The following is a 22,854-nucleotide window of genomic DNA, read 5'->3' on the forward strand; positions in this document are numbered from 1 at the left end:
TGAATATGTTTTCTAATAGGGATATACTACATACACTTTGAAACATTCTAAAATACTTGTCTTTGGCATTACCTGTAATAATTATTTTAAAGATGCGCTTTACTTAACCCATAATCTCAAAAAATGTTGTCTTTACTTGTATTAGATTTGCTATACAATGTATAAAAATTGGATACATTTGTAAATGAAACCATCTCTTTAAGTTTAGAGTCTTATTATTTTGATTGAACATTATTATTGTTAGATATATAATAAAATAGTGTACATGTATATATTTTCAGTATTTGGGTTGTGTTGAAGTGTTTGAGTCTCGTGGTATGCAGGTGTGTGAAGAAGCGGTGAAAACACTCAAAGATGTAAGTTTTGCAGGAGTCGGTTATAGATCTTGATACAATATTTTATAATGCAAGTTTTGAGTCGCGGTACATGTTACACCTTTTTTGCATATTTTGACCTACTTTTAGTTATTTGCATGGATTGTAAGAGCCGATTGTGTGTGACCAGACTAAACTGCTGACAGGTCATTAACATTGATATTAAGCTGCATGCCTCCAAATATACCAAAATAGTTCAAGAAAATCACACTTGAAAAAATTTACTAAGACTTTCAAAAAGGTAAAAATATTCAAGTTTACATGTTACACGCTACTAAAGACTGATTTTGAAGTATTTATCACCATATTTATACTGCATTACTAATGCATACCTGACTAACACAGTAAGGGCTATTTTTGCATATTTTGACCTCTTTTTAGAAATTTGCATGGATTCATTTGGATTGTAAGAGCTGATTGCAATGTGTAAATTATTTTCTTTGTTCACCTCACAATATTTTACTTTTAAATACATACATTTTCAAATTTTTCACAAAAATAAGCATGAATCTGGAGGCATGCTGCTTTAAAGTGGAAAGTTAAAATAAATAATTTCCACTCTAAGTATTAAGAAAGTAATTCATCTGAGTTCAATAGTTGTACATATGATGTACATAACTAAATGTTATTTGATACATTCATACATAACCATTTGTATAATTATATACATTTATCTGTTTGTATAGGTGATAACATGTAGTCAAGTTTCACTTGTTGAATATTGCTTTAGCATCATAATTGACACACATCAATAAAAAGTTTATGCAGAATTTATATTTAGTTTTATTGTGTAGGAAGCTATAAACTTTATAAAGATATGCTTTTGAGTTGATTCCTAGAACCAGCAAGTACAAAGCAATGTGCTTAAAGTTTTTTTTGCAAGGAAACAAGGGTTTGCCCGGCCCTGGCTGGGTTTGAACCAACACAATAATATTTAATTCTATGGACATGGATACTGACTTATTTAAACCACCAGTATTAAGTCAGGCCAGCTTAAAGGTCTGTACAGTCTTGACTCAGGTGTGCCTCTATATTTTAGGCTGCCTGATTATGATACTTTGATACTGAAATTCTTTAGTAAATCTTCCTGTTGACTGTTTAATTTTGACGAAAGCAAGTTCATTACACAAACTCAGTGTGGTAAGATGAGCTTTAAGGCAAGGATTTCATTTATTAACTGTGCAACTTGTTTTACTGGTTTCAAGAAATTGATTCAGAAATTGTGTGGAGAAGTTGTCAGTCACTTGTGGAGAAACTGGTAATTACTTGTTAATTGTCCAGGAAAGCCAGTAAGGTGGATCGACTGGCGAGATATTCCTAAATTTGTTTTAAAATTAGTTTTAAAAAAACAACAACAGAGAAACAAACAAAGTTTGGTGTTTGAAATATGATGATGCATGATGATAATTAAATATAGAAAGAAAAAGAATTAAGGTGTATGTCAGGATTAGTTCTGTTCGAATGATAAAACAATAGTTCACCATTCTTATCATTTTATGTAACCTAATTGCTGTCTGAGAAAACGTATTACAGTGAAGTCTAATTTCCTATGTTTTAGGTCTAGTTTTCAATCTTTTAGATAAATTTGTCATTTTATGAGCATATTTCATTGTTAACAGTGAATAACGGTATAATCAATAATGTTTTGTAACTTCAGAAATGTAAAGGAAAGTACCAGCGAGCAATTCTCTATGTATCTGGTGACGCTCTGAGGGTTGTTGATGAAATCAGCAAGGTTTGTTAATGTTATCGTAATATGATAATATATTTATGTCAACTCTGAAGGCTGTGGGTTCAAATTAATCGTGTTGGAATAAAGAGACGCTGATTTCGTGCATTTGAGAAAGCTATCAAGCCTGATTTGTAGTTTGGGTGGTTCTGCTTTGATCAATGGTCATCTACCACTTAAAAAAAACAACAGTCAAAACAATAGTTGAAACAGATGGGGGTTTTTTGGACAGCTGTTGGGAAAATATTTCATTTTTGAAATTTGCGGGGAAAATAGATGTAATGTGCTGAAAGTAAAAAATTTGATGAAAGTCAAATGATATAAATTACTGGTAATATATTACATATCATAATTATATATGTCAGAATTATGTAAGGCATCAAGAGTTATTTTCAGAGTCGCTCGTCCTACAGGACAAGAAGCTACTTAATCCAATGTGCAAGCAACATTTTTCTACTCGTCCTGCATCGAGTTCTCTTAAATTCTGCTCGTAATTACAATCCGACGAGTGGAATTTTTGATCTCTGGTCATGTGCGAAAATTCAGACAATTGGAAAGTAAACAATGAAAAGTCCTTGAACATTGATAACGTAATCTTAGAATGCTGAATTAAGCCTGTAAAATTACTCTGCTATAAACTTAAAGGGAAATATAGTTTCTACGAAAGCAATCTGATAGAAATGACTATTAAACATTTTAATTGCTCGATCATTAAAGAGAAAGCCAAGTTAATTGCTTCTATGTCTTTTAAAGCTGCAATTTAATGCTTAATTAAAAATTCCAAGGCCAAGAGGAAAAAAAAAGTTCTGTTTCAGATCTTCCTACCTACGTAAACTACTGAACCTAGGTGTTTTTGGCCTCAAATCAACAATATTAATAAACTGAAAAAAATAAATATACAATGTACATAAAAGGAGAAAATCCTGCCTTAAGTTGGTGCGGTAATTTTATGGGGCGGACACCAGAAACAAAGCTATTATTTGTGGGGCCTAAAGCTGCCATTCAAAGCTTGATTAAGAATGCTGATGCCTGCTATGATAAACTGATACCTTTTGGAAACATTATCAATATGTTTCCAAGCCATTTAAACTTACAATTATGTTTATGGATATTCACAAAGTTGTCTTTGTTGTTTCAAGTTAATAGTATTGCATGCTTTACTCTTGTAAGTTAATTTTTCATCTTATAAAAAGACAAATCTGGGTAGATTTTGATACAAACCCGGGTAGATTTTAATACAAGCCTGGGTATAAGTGACATTATTTCAAGAGGGGCACTGGGCTTGTTGATCAAGTACAAATCTAATGTATGAAAGTTGAATACTGTTAGATGAGGGAGTTTTCCTGCTAGCACACTGAAGATTGTTAGTTCTACTTGTTCGTACCTTGGAACAATAACAACAAGAAAAAAACCATTAAAATTATGCTATATTGCTTTGGCTACTATTTGGGTTCTTTTCAATGGAAAAAACTTAAAAGTCAGCATGTGATAAAAACAGTTTGAGTTTGTAGTAGAAAATAAAGATTTTTTTTATTTGAAAAAAAATTAATTAAAAAACAACTAAGTGATAATAAGAATTTTATTTTAATGTTTCAGAGTATGATAGTTGATCAGACCATAGAGAAGGTCTCTTTTTGTGCCCCGGACAGAAATCATGAGAAAGGGTTTGCTTATATATGTAGGGACGGTACAACAAGACGGTGGATGTGCCACGGCTTTCTTGCAGTCAAAGAATCGGTATATCAAGTTGATAACATAATTTCTGTTTCTTCTATGTATTGACAAGAATTATTTTTCATGTCATAAAAAACACGGTCCAACATTGGTTGTTTCATGAAATATGTGATGATTTTTATATAAATCTTACATAAATTAATATAAAATTAATAATTTGAAAAAAATATTTTAAGTTTGTCTGCAAGATATTAGTAAAATATCTGTTATTTGTGTAAAATGTTCAAATAAATTGATATTTATTATTCTGAAAATTCCAAAAGATGAAGGTAAGATGTTTTGATTTATGTTTGAGTCACACATATTTCTTATGAAACCATTCTTTGTTTTATGTACACACACACACATGACAGGGTTTTAATGATAATATGTTGTCAAGCTGTTGTTATTCACCCATCATTTTGTACAGTTTTCTTTAAAGCTTTTGTTTCTGTCAGTGCTTCCAGTGACTGTCACTGTACCCCCCATCCTCCAAGTTCTTATCTTACTTTGCTGCTATCTAGAGCTGTTTAGTGTACTAATACACCCCACCCACATTATATTTTACTCCCTTTTGGGTACTTTGTCTTATTTTTCCATGGTGAGAACAATACATTGTCTTTAGAGGGAAATTTTCTTGGAATCATTGATAAACTTCATCATCACATCTTATACATGAATGTTTGATTTTTATTATAAAAAAACAAAAACAAACAAAAAACACCATAAAACCCTTTCTCCTGCTTTGTGATTTTTTTTGGTGAGGGGAGGGGGGCGCTGTTAATTTCTTTTTTGACAAGCAAGACAGAAATGCATTTGCGTATACCTGCCTTATCTTCCAATCTGAGGCTATTTCAAAAGAGGCAGGTAACTGCAGGCATATGATTTTTCGCCGTCAAACAAAGTATAGTTGCCAATGTCATAGATTTCCTTTGACAGATTACTATTTCAAAGCCAGTAGATGTTGCTAAAACTTCTAAGATGTCTTCAAAGTAAATACACACTTGAGAACCTAAGATTGTAGTCAATTTGGTTCATGCATAATTTAAAACACTCATTGTATTTTATGTTCTTGAAAGTTTGAACACCAAACACTCTTTCTAAATTTTCTCTCTGTCGCATTTTCTTTACAAACATAGAATCATCTATTACTTAAAATCATGCTAGCTAGGTGCTTGTAGACGTTCTACACACATTTTGTCATATCTAAAACAGATAAATTAAAGCAGATTCTGGTGTCAAGCATGGCTGAACATTAAATAAAACTTAATTCAACATGTATTATTAATGTATATATAATTATTGATTTTTGATTACCTTATTAAGTTATTAATTATTAATTGCTACTGTTGTTTTTGTTGTTGTTAGAATATAAATGAGCCATTTTGTTAAATTATGCTTGTTGAAATGCCATCTTTATATGGGGTGTATGCTAATTAGTTAAAGATTTCAGTATTATATAAGAATGTAAATAATGAAATTGAAACTTTGTCCTATTTGTTTTCTATTAATCTAACTCTTAAAGATGTCACTTTGTTTTCTTTGCTCATTTGTTAAGTATTATACCATTTTTCAACCATACATTTATATAATTATTTGTATTTAGATTTTATCTACTGAGGGAGAGGGTGGTGGAAAACACACTTTAGATTTGGAATTTGGTTTAGATTGTAGAAATTTTGATATTTGACATTAGATGATAATGAATTCCATAAACAAATAAAACATTGAATTGATTATACCTAGTTTTAAGTGATGTTAAAAAGAGTTTTATTCCTTTGAATGTCCTTTTGTAGAAGTCGTTTTGGCACCATAAATTTGTGTACCAACTTCAATCTTACAAAACCCTATTTCTGACCAAAAAAATCTAAATTATTTAGGACAGATATAGTTAATTAATCAATTAGCCTTGGATAAATTTAATGTTAACTAGCAACTTTATGATTGATGGCATTTCAAAGGAACAAAAATATGAAATATACATCCAGTATTAGTGCATGTGTTTTTCAGTTCATTTGTTATGTAGCATACCGATCCTATGTTTATGATTTTCATGTTAATGGTAAAATGCTTTACTACTGATAAAACAATAAACAGTAGTTGATAATTGACCCTTAACCTGCTGAATTTTTGTAATGGACTTGCCCTGCTATAGATTTGGATTAGTCGATTTGAATTTTAAGGGGTGTCAGTATCAAAATACAAAAATTGAGCTAACTACAGTGTAAAGGTTGGTCAGACTGCAGGGAAATGCAGGCCGGCCTGGCTATATACTGGTAGAGTAGGCTTATCTGTTCAGAAACCAGCAGGTTAAAGGTTAAAAGTCTGTGTATGTTAAGTTTGTTTAAAGCATGACAGAGTGTTAAAGCTTATTTTAAGCAAAAGTCTGAAGTAAGTACACTTTGTTGGCAGATATGGAGAAAATAAAGGTCAAGAATGGAAATTCAGGTGGAACTTTGATATAGTTAAGATTAGATGATGCAGCTTGTCTTTGAAGACACCTGTGTCCAAAGTTAATGTTACGAGATTTAAGGTTACATTTATTTGAATATATTTTACATTGATAGGTTGATGCCTTATGTTGAAATTATTTTTATATTTCATACATTTGCTGGGATTATTTTACACTTTTTTTTTACAGTTCATTTTGTTTTGAATAGAATTAAAAGTTTTTACAGACATGTTTATAACTTTTAGTAATGGAAGGATAGTTTAGCATTTTTTCCTTGACCTGTTAAATTTATATGCTTAACAGCTGTCAAATGCCTCTGAAACTTGTGTGCAACAAAGTAGTTAAATGCTTGAGAAACATAGAGTTAAACTGCTGTTAAATGTCTAAATTTGCTGTGGAATTCTTGTGAAATTGCAGCAGAAAGCAAATGCTTTAGCACAGGTGAATGTTGAATATGATTGTGTCAAACAAAGTGGTCAACTGCTGTTAAATTGCAGCCTTAATGAATACATGTATATACAGTAGTTAAAGGGACTCCACTGAGATAAAAAAAAAAGCCTAAAAACATAGAATTTGAATTTCTTGCATAAATCAACCTGGGTACTCAAACAGAAAGATCAGCAGAAGATAATAAAGAAATGTACGCAGAAATAAATTGAAAATTGTATTTTTGTGTTATTCTTAGCCAAATACAATTGCAATGGTTTTCAATTTTAGGTCATTTTCAAAATTACAATAGCAGAAGTTTTGCACCCAAGTTATTGGTCTTAATCTACATCAAATGGAAAATTAATTTCGAAAAAATTATTTCAAGAATCGGCCTGTCAAAAAAAATCAGTGGAGTCCCTTTAAGATTTCCTCAGTTTGGAAGAAAGCATTTCAAATTTTGATTTTCATGACTTTTTCAAATATTTGTGAATTATTGTCCTCACTTTTTTCTTTGTGTCTAGTAAGAATTTGGCATGTGTTTGTTTTTATTGAAATTCTTCCAGCTATTGTTAATGCTTATAATGTTGAACTATTTGACGGGTTAATTCCTGTTATTGGTTATACTAAATTTTCTCCATTTCTGCCGGGAGTACTTGGAAGACCATTGTAACACAACGCTGAGAACAAAAACAAAAACTGTTTTAATTAACACTTAGTTGCATTTATTTTCTGTAGAGATTATGGAGAAAGCAAAAGATTAAGGTAAACGCTAATTGCATTGAATTAACATCAAAGCATGTATTACTATATTTATACATAATTCTTAACTTCTTAATATGTAATATTTCATCAATTAGTACATACATTTATGCATTTATAACCATATATATCATATATATTCATGTGTAAATAATACAGATGTAGATCTTGTTTAGCATGACCTGATTCGTGTATATTAGAAATTAGGTCGTCCGGTCCTGTGACATAGATGTGATTTTTATTCGGGCAATATCCATGATTGTTCATTTGATGTTAAAGTTGAGATCAGATGATAGCATTTCTCATTTCGGCAATAGCGAGGGCTGTAATTGAGTTTTTGATATGTCATTACAGAAAATATATATTCAGCTATTTGCATAAGAAGAGTATCAGTATAGACTTCACTCTGGCTTATATAATATCACAGACTGGCCGCGTATCAGATTGATCGGACAAAAATAAAGAGATGAGGAGAGATATTGGTGTATTGATCTATTAAAGAGGTCTTTGCCAAGCTACTACAATCAGGATATCTGTGTCTAATGTTAACTCTCAACCTGCAGACATTTCAATTTTTGTGTAATGAATTGGCCCTGATTTGAATTTTGGACATCAGTTTAAGAGATTTCAGTATCAAAAAAAAAATAAAGAAATAAAAAAAAAAAAAATTGTCATACTGGTGACAGAAGCTATCCATTTTTAAGTCTTAGTTCCAATAGCTTAAGGGTTATAATTGTGGGCTAAGTATTAATTAATTCTGATACTCTGATACATAAGTTGATAAAATATTATAGAATTGAAATGGCCCTGATAGAGATAACAGGTTGTACTCTTCTCTATCTCAGAAATAATACAGGGAGAATAGGTCATGAATCTGACATACATAAGATAGAGCCAGAACAAAAATGATTGTCTGATTAATTTTTTAAAGTAAAAGTGGGGGGGGGGAGGTGGGGGGTAAACTATTGTCTTATTCCTAAAAAACATTTAATTTGGACATATTTGGCAAGGGTTCAAAATGTTAGTTTTTTATATAAAGCAGACAACATTGTGTCTGGTGAGATTGTATAGACTTGCCAGCTAGTCTGGCTTTGTACCAGTGGCATAGGTCTGCAATAGCACCATTTTATATAGCCCAGTGTTTACACAAAATGTCCAAATTTTGTGGAAGGGGGTTGTAAGAGAATTGTTTAAAAACAAGAAACAGGCTTAAGCTCGATTGAGTATTGATTTTCTCTAAGAGTACAGACCCTAAGAAATAAGAATAAAAAAAAAGTTTCTCAAAATTAAAATTTTTTCGTATAAAATATTTGAAGCTCAGAATTAACTTAGATAAAATTCAGACATATTAAAAACATGCTTTGATTGTATGTGTGTAATGTGAGCTTTTATCTAAACCCTCTAGTTCATTGTGTGCTAGTCAATTCTTTATGGCAGTGGGAAATACTGGACAATAAACCCTCATTACCACCCATACATGCAAATTTATTACCTGTTATTATTGTTCAGAATTGTCTATACACATTTGAGCCGCGTCACAACAAAACCAACATGATGCGTTTGTGACCAGCATGGATCCAGACCAGCGTGCACATCCGCGCAGTCTTATTAGGCTTACAAACCCTATAACAAGTAGAGAAACTGGTAGCGAACAGCATGGATCCTGATCAGACTGCACGGATGCGCAGGCTGGTCTAGATCCATGCTGGTCGCAAAAGCATTATGTTGGTTTTGTCGTGACGCGGCTCATTTTCTGTTTTGAATCCATCCAGCTATATGAACTACCGTGTCTTATGTAATGTATTAATAAATCTTCATAAAATGATAACAGACAATTTTCCTACCATGCCTCGCACTTATCTTCTTGGTTAGTGCCTAAAAATAGAAATCCTTATTGTTAGATTGTTTGATGTAGTGTAAAGTTAGAAGCCACTAAATGACAGTGATTATGAAATATCATGGACACATTATTCTCATAATACCATTGTGTAACAGAAAATCCGAAGAAAAAAAGTAATTTATGGCTTTTCTATCATGTGAGCCTACACACTGTTTGCAGATGAAATATCTATGTCTATTTCCTATGGAACTTGAGTATACCAAAATTCCTCTAGCCTTTTAATTAATAGTGTTCATTTACAAGATTATTTATGGTAGTGCTAGTATTAGAGAGTATTATGTTACCTTTTTGAGATATATACAACAGACTATTAGCTCTTTTCCTAGGAGATAATTAGTTTTTTGAGCTATAGTGCTATCATTGAGAGAACCTCATTAATGATGTTATTATTCCATGTTGACTTGATCTTGTATTAAACTCCCCTGTGACCTTTAGACATTTTATATAACTATTTTGTTATATAACTTGGAGGCTATTTACATGACTGTAAACATAATGCAAGTGCGACATTCTTTTGGGAACAGTTTCATCGCTTTTATCATTATCAACATTATATAATGTTGTTGGAAATGTAAGGTTGAAAACATTAAAGTTATTATAACATAGAAACTAAATACATTATTATACATCCTTTTGGTTGTTTCTACAAAATTTATAGAAGAGAAAATATTAAAAGTTAGTGTAGTCAGTTACTAATAATGTTCAATTATTTTCATGCCAATAGTTGAAATTTCATTTTGATAATGGCCTTGTCCAGCTTGAAATTTGAGCTGTCCACTTTTGCTTTCAAAGTGATTTCAAGGTCAAAGTACTGATTATGAATTGCCAAAGTTAATGTGTTGACTGCCAAAGAATAAAGTTAAACTGCATGAATGTTTTAGGCTTCCTGCCTCATTTCCTTTAAGTGCTAAAACATATTGTCACCTTAGTGCAGTAATAGATTAACTCCTATTAAGGTATATAAGGAGTTAACAGGTGACGAAATAGAGTTCTCATCTTAAAAGTAATCTTTCATTACCATGATAAGTATCTTAAAGGGACTCGTCCATCTTTCATTGTGAACTAAATCATTATTTTTGAGAAAATTTTCAAAAATAAGTACTGACTAAAAAGCAAAGTACAGATCATGATCAGGCAGTTTTAATGTGCCAGCTGATCTTGGTCTGCACTAGTTGCCAGGGTAGATTCATTTGCTGTGAGCAGGCTAAAAGTTCAGATCAAAAGCCCCGCCATAACTAAAAGAAAATACTTTGAATAAATCATGCAGTTTGATAGGGGATAATATTTGTCCAGTATGTATCTTATTTAAACATAGCTGCAATATATTGAAGTATTTCCAAAAATTACCAACATGTAAATTCTGACAAGGACACATTGAGGCTTAATAACAAAGTATATAATAATATAGTTTTAATAATTTACTTAATATAACATTATAAAGCAGATATATTCCAATTGTACATCTATTTACTCTTATATGAACTCTAATATAGCTAGCTATTAAAGTTCACAGAATAGCCTTCTCTCTCAGGAAAAAGAGAAATGTGTTGATGTAATCGGTTATTGGTTTAGCCTTCTCTATAATGCATGAGAAATTGTCAACCAATAAATGGTTATCGACAAATGTCCCCCCTCCGTGTTTGTTATATGTATAATTATAAGATATATACTGTTACACTGTAGAGAAACATTTCATCATCAAAAATGTTTTTTATCATGATTCTCGTTTCTTCTTTTGCTGCTGGGTGTCCAGACGGTATTTGAGCTCTTTGTTGTCACTAACTGCAAGCTTTAAATGTGTTTTCTTTATATTTACAGCATCCGACATTGTAGATAATAGTGTAGTCACAAAATTATAATCGAGTGTTTGTTATGTTACTAGGCACATTAGGCTGTTTTTAGCATGAGCTAACATTCTTACAGCATGGACTATAACCAGATATCACACTTAACCCTAATGTAATAAATGAACTTGTCTAGCTTCTGTTTTGGAACGGTCCATTATAAATTTTGGGGATATCAAGATGAAAATTTGAAGTTGAAGCCAACAGTATAGAGCCTGGTCAGACTGCACAGCTGGCAAAGGCTAAATTAATTGCACATCTAGCATAAAAGGGTTTTAGATAATGTATGTACTGACTTATTTTCAAGAAAACGTTTCATTTGTTTACCCTTTGCTTAAAGTATGGCATTTTAAGTTTCTCAGCACTTTTGTTTGGTTTGCTGTATTATTATTTAACAGTACCATACCCCTTAAAGCATGTTTGTTTGTTGGGGATAGGGGGTGCCAGGTCTTATAATCCTTTCCATACTAAATATCTTAAATGGACTTGTCCATCTTTAAATCTGGGCAAATCCATTCATGATAATATTAAGGGACAATTTCAAAATAATTATTGACTGAAAAGCAGACAGTGCAGATCATGTGATACATCATATAAGGTGGCAAGAATGTGGCGGTTGATCGTGGTCAGCACTGGTCAGTAGATTCAGTTATAGCCATCAGGATAATGGTCAGCAGATACTGTTATTTTGTGAATTTGTTAATAGCATATTAATTATATAAGTTACTAAGCTTTTCTTGTAATTTTCTTATGTGATCTTAAAATAGTCCCTTGATTTAGAAATAAATGGCATCTTGGTAAAAAAAATGTAATATTATTTAAATGGCTTCTTAATTAATGAAAATTGTGAAATAATATGGGATGTTAAATTTTGTATTTAAGTACATGCACAATATCAGATACTAGTAAAAAGGGTATCTTATAATATCAGATAATACAGGTCATCTTAATGAAAAAAAATTGAATGATTAGATTAAATGTTGTTTTTTTTTGTTTGTTTTAGAAAAAAATAATTTTATGTTGCTAGTTGTTAAAATTCCATAGAAATAAATCTATATATTAGTGTGATACATTTGTAACTTGTACAGCTTGACTTATAATGTTGTAAACTTTTAAACTGTAACAGAAAATTGATTGAGGCAACAGTAGGAGAAATTTTTATCATAACATGTATATATTTAGAAGCTTCTACAATTTGATATAGAAGTAATTTCATTTATTTGATAGGTAGTTTATCTTTTGTAAAATATCAAATTGATATGTTGTTTTCTTTTTATTATGTTATTCTTTCTTTAAATAATATTTTAATTCAGTAATAAATTTATAAAGGTGATTGGTACAATATTATGCATGCCATTCAAATGGTAAAGGAAAACCCCCACCCCTCTCTGCTTTATGTGTAAATTTGCTTTCCTAGTAAAATATCTTTGGTTTTATATAACGAGGTTGAGTTAATTGTTTTATAATTTCCCTTCAACATATATAAACCAACCTGTAATAGTATATGAGTTTAGCTTTTAAGTTAACATCTTTTGATTTTTGTTTTGTCGGTCCCCGTGGTTATTTTAGTCATTAATATTACCTGAGAATTAATTACAAAATATTTGGACATATGTTTTACAATAGGTGTGTATTTATCTACAGGGTGAAAGGTTAAGCCATGCAGTTGGTTGTGCGTTTGCGATATGTTTGGAACGGAAGCAGAAACGTGACAAAGAGTCCACGACAAGTGTGACGGTGACGTACAGCCAGGACCGATCAACATTTGAGAGAATGGGGTCATTTAGACAGACATCAATGACTGAACGTCTCACCGACCCACAAAGTGCAATATTGGCGGGTACGTAATAAAGTGATGAAATAAGTATTGCGTCATAGAAGTTGACCCTTCTGTTTCTATTTTATATAATGAACTTGTTTTGTTTGTGATTTGATGTGTCTATTATTACTGTATTTTGTTTGAAATTGGTGAAATGCAGTGTAGATTGTAGTTTCATTTTGTGTTATATAATTTATGTTCAGTACTTTCAGGTAAGCATATAATCTTCAGACTGTATCTATGTATTTTTCATAAATCAACTGATTATGCTAACAATAAAAGTATTTATGCTTTAATGTGTAATGTCAGTTTTATGTAACATGCAATTATTCAGTTTTATAGTTGTCAAAAGTAGTCAAATCAATTATGTTCTTTACAAAGAACATACTCTTTCAGGTACATGTAGGTGAAAACAATTTTCTACAGGAAAATATGACTATAGATTTGAATTCATTAAATCTGGTCTGATCTTGCAGCTGCGACATACATAATAATGTACCTTTTCTGTAGAGACTATTATATAAGTTTATTGGTTATATACACAGATAATATTTTTTATAGTGCGTCTACTCTTTTGTAGAAAAGTGTATATAGTTGTTGCACGAAAAGTTTGCATTTCCTGAAATTTTTTATATCTTCAGAACCAGTACCAGTGAAGAAGGTAGACAATCCGTTTGCGGTGCAGCGTCCACATGCTAGCCAGAATCTGTTGGTAAGACAAGGCTCGTTCCGTGGCTTCTCAAAGCTGCAGGAAGCGTCCTCTCCATTCAAAAGAACCTTGTCACTGAGGTTAAATGAGCTGCCTTCCACATTACAGAGACAAAATGCAATGGAAATATCTCCTCCTAAATCAGCAGGTTTGTAGCCTTAATCAAGTATAGTGATTTTCTTTTTTCTTTAATCATATTCTTCTGAATTAGTGTAATGGTTTTGCCCAGCTTTAAATAAGGAACAGTCTTTTCAAAGTTTAGAGGCACATTATGCCTCGGAAACAAATAAATTTTACTTCTTTAGAAAGGGGAAACATGTATTTTTATAACATTTAATTAAATATTGGCTTTAGAGCATGCTAGATGCTTGTTACCTGAAGTAAGTAACACTTAATGTGAAAAAGTGAAATAATTTGTCATAAAAGTAGCAAAATGTAAACAAAGTATTATTTTGACTTCCATTCAGAATAATTAGTCGCCACATTTTAGTGGCCAAAATGCAACATAAAAAAAGATGGTTTAAATAATTAGTCAATGTGTTAACTGTTTGGAAACCATTAAAGTACTCCGAAAATTAAAAGCTTTTGAGAAATAGAAAATAAAAGCATTTCTAGGGCATAATGGGCCGTTAAGGAATAATTATCAGTATCAAAATACGGAAGTAATGAGCCACTAACATTATAAGAGCCTGGGCAAAGGCTAATCACTTTTAGTCCACGTTGGTTAATAATTAATAACTGAATGTAAGTGAAATTATAGAATTGCCTGTGGATTTTTAAGCTTGTCTTGCATGTAAGCTACTTCACTTTGACCTTGTTTATATTATCTTTTGATACATGTGCTTGATTACTATAAAAAGTGAGAAAGTTATATTTTGTGTGGGTTTGAATTAGATAATAAAGATGTTTGATCAGTGCACGTGATAATGTAAGTGATAATCAAAAACTTAGTGTAATTTCACTAAAGGTCCTGGTTATTTTAGTTACAATTACATTCTGCATTATACAAAGGCAATTTCATATATAGTTTTATACTATAAGCTCTATAAATCATGTTTTGTATTGTATTTGTATTGTATTTCCCTGTATAACTTATTTACAAGATTTATATTTGGAAGTTAAAAATGTACACTTGTAGAAAATAAGAAAGAATTGGTATCAAATCCAGGCCAATTTGTAGGTTACCTATCCTAATATTTGACTGTAAAGCAGTTATAAACTGTAGCTTAACACTAGACACAAAATTATATTTGGCTCAGGTGTCTTAGATACAATAAATAGATGGAAACAGAAATGAATGTAATTCTCTCCATATCATATGATACAAATAAAGATATTTAGTTTAATTTCTAGGAGAAAATTTATTATATTATATATTGAGAGGCAGATTGCCATATTGTTGTAGTTGACCCTAGAAATAGACACAACGGGTTATAGTTGTTGACTTAAAACCAATTGCCCCTCATTCCTGTAGGCTTGAGTCTTGCTAGGAATATTGAAGCCTATCCAGCTAGCTTAAGGAATACCAGTGTTTCTACTCAGAAGCCAGTTTGAGTCTGAAATAATGCACACAGGGACACCCGAGGTTTTCCTTCACCATTAAAGCTGGAAAATTGCCATATAACATTAAACCCAACAAAAAATAAAAACCGTGGAAATATTGTTAAAACTGCAAAAATTTGACCATCAGCGTTGTTGATATATAATGTATTATTTACAGGTCTGAACAATAATGGAGTGATTCATGAGGTGCCTTCACCTGAGAATGAAGATTCTATCTCACAGATGTGTCAGCAACTTACCCAGGGCTTATCAGCCCTTACGGAAGACCCTTTTGCCTCAGCCCCAGTTCAGGGCGCACAAAATGCTTACCTAGTGAAACAACATTCAATGCCAGCAACATTCCATACAACTCAACCAGGTATAATCACTGTATAATCACTGTATTATGTTTATTAGTAGTGTGAAGTAAAGATCTGTTTTAAGTAATGATATAAAATGATGTAGTGATCTTATCATGACTGTAGGCACAAAACAGAATATCTGGCTCAAAGTTTATCATTTAAGGCAGTTGCAAGACTCTACCATGTTCCTGCTGAAATACCTGATAGTGATATTCCCACCTGTGACAAGAACTAGTGTTGGCTCCTTTTTCTTACATATTAAATTTCAATTAAATCTCAAGTGATGACTAAGAAAAAGTTTTAATTATAGCACTTGGGTTATGAATAAATTAAGAATATACAACTTCAAGCTACTTATTTCTGAAGTTGGTAAGCTGATATCATTTTAAAACACACAGCTTGCTCCTCCTGGGTTTTTTTGGTGGCGGGGAGGATTGGTATAAGATGACATTTCCCAGCCTTGGTGAAAATCCTGCCTTATACGCAGGAAAATGTGTGACATTTTCCTGGTAGTTTATATAAGGTTGATGGTTCTACTCAGAAACATTTGTGTTGAGATGTTTGATATATCTACTGCCAGCATAGATTGAAGCCTGCTATATGACCATAACAGTATTCAAATTCTCACCAATAAAAATTCTGATTATATTACCGTAACTTTAAATATTTATGCTTCTTGTTTAAGTTGCATTTGACTGGTGAATATGTTAATAGGTATTGTATCTTTAGTCCAAGGCATATATTTTGAAGTATGTTGTAAGAAATGCTAGAATTTTTCTTAAAAATTTATCAAGTTGGAAGAATAAAAGGAAGACTAAATTTTTTTTTTTTTTCAAAATGGGAATTGATCTTTACAGTTTGTACTCATTGAAAGAGGAAAAAAACATTAATTTGTAATTAAAATTAAATTATTTTTCAAAAAATTTTTAATTTTTGCAAAATTATAGAAAAATTTTTGAATTAATAAAATTTTTTCAGTAAAATATAATACAATTTTTTTTCAACATTATAAAAAAATGTATAATTTTTATATATAATAGTTTATTTAGATAAATTTTTAATTTAAACCCCAGTTATCAATCATCCTGCGCCTCCATTGCACCAGACCAATCCATGGGGGTCTCCAAGTCATACAGGAACCACTGCAGCTAATATAGAGATGATCCCTGGCCGGGCATCACCTTCAACTAATCCGTTTGTAAACACGGCAAGTTCGTCACCGGCTAGCAGCGTAACATCTGGATCTACTATAACGACGACACGACCATTGTTGCACGAACACAACAGAAGTCATTCCATGGACTCTAGTAACGTTGCCATTTGGCAGCAACAACAACAACAAAATACAAAAAAGCATACTTTGCTTGAAATGGCACATCACCAAAGTTTTCAGTTAAACGGTAATGCCACTACTGGAGAAAATATATGGCCAACTGACTCTGACTGGGCGTCTAAGTATCAACAGACTGCTACCAGTAATTCATCAACACAGAACCAATCTAAAACCACTGCGAAAAGTGAGGACACTTTTGACCCGTTTGATGTCGCTTGGGCGGCAAAAAATTCAGGCCAAGAGCAGATAGCTCAGACCAAAAACAGTGCCAGTAGTAATCCCTTCACAACGAAGACAGTGACAACATACAAAGTGGAGTTGTGATTCAATTTCTTAATATATAAAGGAAGGGATATAATGTTATATAAAAAAAAGAGGAGGAAAAAAAAGAGACTTTATGCGTTTATAATTAAAATGTAAGAAAGTTTGTGTTGTTTTCCAGTTTTCGGATAAAAGCATAAGCTGGATGGCTTTATTTTCGACTTGTATGTACAGGTATAGCTTAGATAGAAATTAAGTATTTATTTAGCATAAATTAATGATGCATTGTGCATCTTGATACAGGATCAGTACTGGGATAGATTATGGAGTTTCATAAATTCATTATACATTGTAGTATTTTTATGGAACAGTTTAAGTCAGACTCATTTTTTTATAAGCATATTTTTAAAAATCATGTTTTAGAAGAGTACTTCATAACAAATTTTATTTCTTATATTTTCGTTTCTTTTATGATTTTTTGCCCAAATACCATATATGCCTCATTTTCGTATGCACATATCTGGGAAACAGACTTTCAGATCTCTTTTTATTTTGAAAAAAAGGGAGAAAAGAGACTGATTGTATATTTCAGAAGTTAAGGTTGGGACCACTAGACTGTATTAGATGATTTTAAGTAAGATATGCATGGTTATTGCCCATACAAGTTGAGTATATTGTTGATATATCATTGCTGTATGCATAGAATGCTTTAAGTTTTATATCTGTGTCTTAAAACTGGTACAGGTGACTGGTCAATATCTGATATATTGCACTAGAAGTTGGCCAAAAACTGATTAATGAAAAAGAGATTTGATCAAATACCCAATTTATTGCATTAAAGGAGGGTCAAAAGATAAATAAGGGATGCAAAATATTAGATCAGTAATAGATTTCTGAAATAAGATTTTCAGTAAGTGATTAATGGATTTAGAAATTGGTCAATAACAAATAGATCTATATGAAATGTGTATATTGATGTTTGTTTTAATTATAGAAATAAGCCAATTTTTATAATATTTATGAAATGGTAAAAAAAAAAAAAATGAAAAATTGTATGAAACATTTTGGTAACATTTGTGAACTTAATTGTACAAGTAAGAATTTTCCACTTCAAAATGAAGATTATTTTTCTATGAGGAACTTAAGATATTTTAGGACTGTTTGCTTATGCTAAACTAAGTGTCATATCTCTAAACAAAACATTTTTGTTAAAGGTTTTTGTTAATATTTATTGAGCTGCAAATACAATTCTGATTTGAAATATGTAAATAAAAAGTCTAATGATTTGATATATATCTACATATTTTAAATCTTTATTTTTTTACAGTTCAGTGTAATGAAAAAAAGCCTTTTACCAAAATGCTTCATCAGAATTTTTGTGGTAATTTATGTAAAGAAAAAATTTATCAACAGAATCAATATAAGAAAATATCTTGGAAGTATTTTGTAAAAGGGAGATAACTTGGGCCAAATGCTGGGGAAATAAGGCAGTTTTGATCATTTATTTTCGGGTAAAACCAAAATGGCCTACATTTTTGCAAACAGAAATTTGATCATTCCTGAATATTTTAAACAGAATTTTTTGTTATAGATTCCTGAGAAAATGATTTTTTTTTTTGCTGTTTACACAGTATGATGAATTAGATAATTTTAGATTGATCTGGGTTTTAATATTTCCTTAGGGGGTTTTATTAGTAATACAGAAATCAGCAAAATTGGGGCTTAATTTGGTTTTGTATTCTTCCTTTTTAATGCCCTAATTGTTGTTTTAGCCCGGATAAGGGAAAAGGTTTTTCATTTCACCCCTTTTTTTTTCATTTTTTTAAGAATATTTCATCTTGATTCATGTTGTACTATGAGGTCTTTGATTTCTATTTTACAGAATCAGTTGCAACACTTGAGTGAAGCATATTTGGACAAATTAGTAAAACAATTTGTGACATTTAATTGTAACAATTTGCAACACAAAAGTTTGAATTATTTGTGACATTAATGTGTTACAATTTGTAATGATTAATTGCAACAAATTTGTGACATTTAAGTGAAACAATTTGTGACATTTAAGTGGAACAAAATACAACATTTAAGTGAAACAATTTGACATTTAAGTGAAACAATTTGAGACATTTAAGTGGAACAATATACAACATTTAAGTGAAACAATTTGTGACATTTAAGTGGAACAATATACAACATTTAAGTGAAACAATTTGAGACATTTAAGTGGAACAATATACAACATTTAAGTGAAACAATTTGTGACATTTAAGAGAAACAATTTGAGACATTTAAGTGGAACAATATACAACATTTAAGTGAAACAATTTGTGACATTTAAATGAAGGAATTGCAACATTCAAGCTGAACAAATGTTATTTTATATCTTTACCAGCACATGACTGCTTAAATAACATACAGGGTTGTTTGATATAGAAATTTGTTTTGTTATGTTTGTTTACTTAGAATAATCCAGGCCAATAAAGTTACGTTTGAGTGGCAATGCTGTATGGCATTGTGGCAGAAAAGAATGTGTATTGCATACACATGTACAAACTACCATTAATGGTAACGGCTTTTTTTAGGTATTTTTGGTGCACTTTTTGTGACAAATCCAACTTTGCTCTTAAATGGGATTTGTTTGCATATTATTACAATTTTATGCTTTAACACATGGTAGAGGTCACAGTTCTTTATTGGGAATTTTATAATAAAAAAAAGTCATTGTGACTGATTTTAATTTACTTTAAATCTGAACTATACACTGATTAAATATAAGATTTTACAACTTTTTAAACATTAAGTTCCCTACCTAAAAGTATATGCCTGGAGTAATAGGTTATGTTTTGGATTTTTTTTTTATGAAAACAATACATTGTTCTTTTATATGTCAATGATACATTTTTAAAAAAGTAAGTAAAGTTATGTCTAACCTTAACACTTTTTTCTTACAGCTCAAAGACAGAAATGACTATTTGGACAGCAATATTTAACTGTATATTTTTGATTTATGAGAATATGAAACATGCTGAAAACATAAAAAAAATCAAGTCATTCATCACAGTTTTTATGAAATGTCATACAGGTTTTGTGACTTACTACTTCAAATGTAAAACTTTGCATGAATTGTTTTATTTTTTACCACTTTAGAAAACTGATATTTTTCAGAATTTCACAGTATTTTATAGTAAGATTTTGATATGTTATGATATTCGATATCTATGAAAATAATTCGGAATTAACATCGGACATTATGTGCTATATACTGGAGGTATAACTGACTGTATTGAATGTCCGAACCCGGATTTTATTCATTATGTTTAATGTTTACACAAAGGGGCTTAATTATGTGATGAACAGAGATTCTGTAACTTTTAAAATGATGATAAACTTGTGTTGTGATACATTATTTCATTATTATTTGTGATAGCTTGTTTTTTTTTTTTTCATATTCATTTTTTAAGATCACGATAGCTTTTGCCAATGGTTCATTTTTTATTAGTGTACATATCAGTTAAATGTAATATATTGTATATACATATAAAGTTACTAACCAACTTATCTTCTCTGACCCCATATCTTTTGTGCACCCCCTCCCCCCCTGCTCCCTTCCCAAATGTTAGAAGCTTTCCAATCTAGGTCAAGGTTATGCAAATGGGGGTAAATTATAATGATAGTTTACCTGTAATGACAATCTCCTTAATTTCTTTTCAATTATTCTAGTTACCTCCCTTACTGCTTATATTCTTTTAACAGTTTCCATGGAAGACCACAATTGTTTACATGGTACAAAAAGTATTAGTAATTATGGAAAGCCACTTATGTTTACCATTATACACTCCTATTACATAAATGGCTTATGCGAGGGAAGAGGTTTTAAAAGTTATCATCATATATAGTGCTTTACCCTTTAATTCAAAAGCAATATTTGTTTCTTACATTGTCATAGGAAATGACCACAGGGCTTCAAAAGAAAATATATTTCATGCTAAAGATTTGTTCATGTTTTATAGCTTATCAAAACAATGTTCTTTTCTTTTGCTTTGTTATTCATTTCATTAGGTGACCGTAAAAATTTGGCATTTTATTTTTGTTTCTTTTTTTTCCCCTATATGTGGTTGCCAGAAATAAATGCAAAGTATTATACTCATAAAGGCTGACAATAATTATGTATATGTAAAAGTAAGCTATATTGTTATAGGTCATATAACAACTATATTCTGACAGTAATCTCATTTTTCATCTCAAAAATCAGCTGACTTTAATGTCAAAGTTCATGGGAATGCTTTCATTTAAATGTTCCAAGTACCTGTGGAAGCTAATAGTAATGCCGTTCATATTAAAATAATAGAGCTAATGTCATAATTCTCCTTCATTTACATGGTGCTTTCAAGTTGCATTTTTCCTGTTATTGGTTTGTAGATATTTGGAGTGAATAGAACTTGCCATGGCTGGGGTAAACATTGTATGTGCCTGTGTCCCATACTGTATATCTGCTTTAAGAAATTGTTTATTTGTATTGGCTTTCTGATATTTTTTTCTTCATATATTCAAGTTCACTTTTACATTGCAAAGGTAAAGAAAGACGTCACCCTCTCCTTTTTATACGCCCGTTTGAAAAACGGGACGTATTATGGGAACGCCCCTGGCGGGCGGGCGGTCGGGCGGGCGGGCGGGCGGGCGCGGCGGCGTCCAATTTTTGTCCGGAGCATATCTCCTACATGTATGGAGGGATTTTAATGAAACTTCATATAAATGTTCACCACTATGAGGAGCAGTGTCGCGCACATGAACCAGGTCTCTAGGTCAAAGGTCAAGGTCACACTTAGAGCTCATTGAAAAATGCTTGTCCGGAGCAAAACTTCCACATGTATAGAGGGATTTCAATATTACTTGGCACAAATGTTCACCATTGTGAGGCGGAGTGTCGCGTGCAGATTCAGGTCCTTGCGGCCAAGGTCAAGGTCACACATAGAGGTCAAAGTTCAGATAAAAATATGAAGATGTGTATATGGACCATTTAGTCATCATTTATTGAGGGATTGTAACACAAATGGTCATTATCAAGACTATGGCTGTGATACATATAATTTAGGTCAATATATACAAGGTCAAGGTCACTAAAGATGATGAAATATCCAGATTTTGTAAATAGAATTTAATCAAAGGGAGACAACAAAGTTATTACTTTGTTCATAAATGACTTACACAATTACTCCCCTTGATCTATTTTCTAAAAATAGAATTTAATCAAAGGGCATGAAATAATCCTCTTTCTTGGACTTGAGTATGTTGTAAAGAATGTAACATTTATTTACACATGTTTCATTCATTGGTCAAGATACTTAACTCTGATAACTATGGTGTTCTGTAGACTTGGTATTTGTTCATAAAGATCATACAGTAATTACCTTATCAAATGTAAATACTTTCTCATAGAAATTTAATTATATTTTAATTTTTCAAGTAAATATCAGTTCAGCTCATTCAAAGATTAAGAATTGTAATGAAATGTATTTCCCTAGAATAAAATCTTAAATCAGAATTTTTTAGTTATTAAATTACATGTACTTTTTATACGCCCGTTTAAAAAAAGATAAAAATATGAAGATGTGTATAGGGACGATTTAA

The 22,854-nt window shown here is 31.2% G+C and overlaps 1 protein-coding gene across 1 annotated transcript; it reads left to right on the forward strand.

The window, feature by feature from the left end:
* Positions 1-281: 281 nt before the first annotated feature.
* On the forward strand, positions 282-17,680 carry LOC132738022 (protein numb-like; the record flags this gene model as incomplete). Its single annotated transcript, XM_060725436.1, has 8 exons — positions 282-356; positions 2,032-2,109; positions 3,700-3,840; positions 7,433-7,459; positions 12,845-13,040; positions 13,661-13,876; positions 15,449-15,649; positions 16,706-17,680. Coding segments are annotated over 8 exons (1,518 nt in total), but the record flags the coding sequence as incomplete, so codon positions are not given.
* Positions 17,681-22,854: the final 5,174 nt, after the last annotated feature.

This window comes from Ruditapes philippinarum, unplaced genomic scaffold, assembly GCF_026571515.1.
Source record: "Ruditapes philippinarum isolate M1 unplaced genomic scaffold, ASM2657151v2 ctg4445_1_1_1_1, whole genome shotgun sequence".
Classification (NCBI taxonomy): Eukaryota; Metazoa; Mollusca; class Bivalvia; order Venerida; family Veneridae; genus Ruditapes; species Ruditapes philippinarum.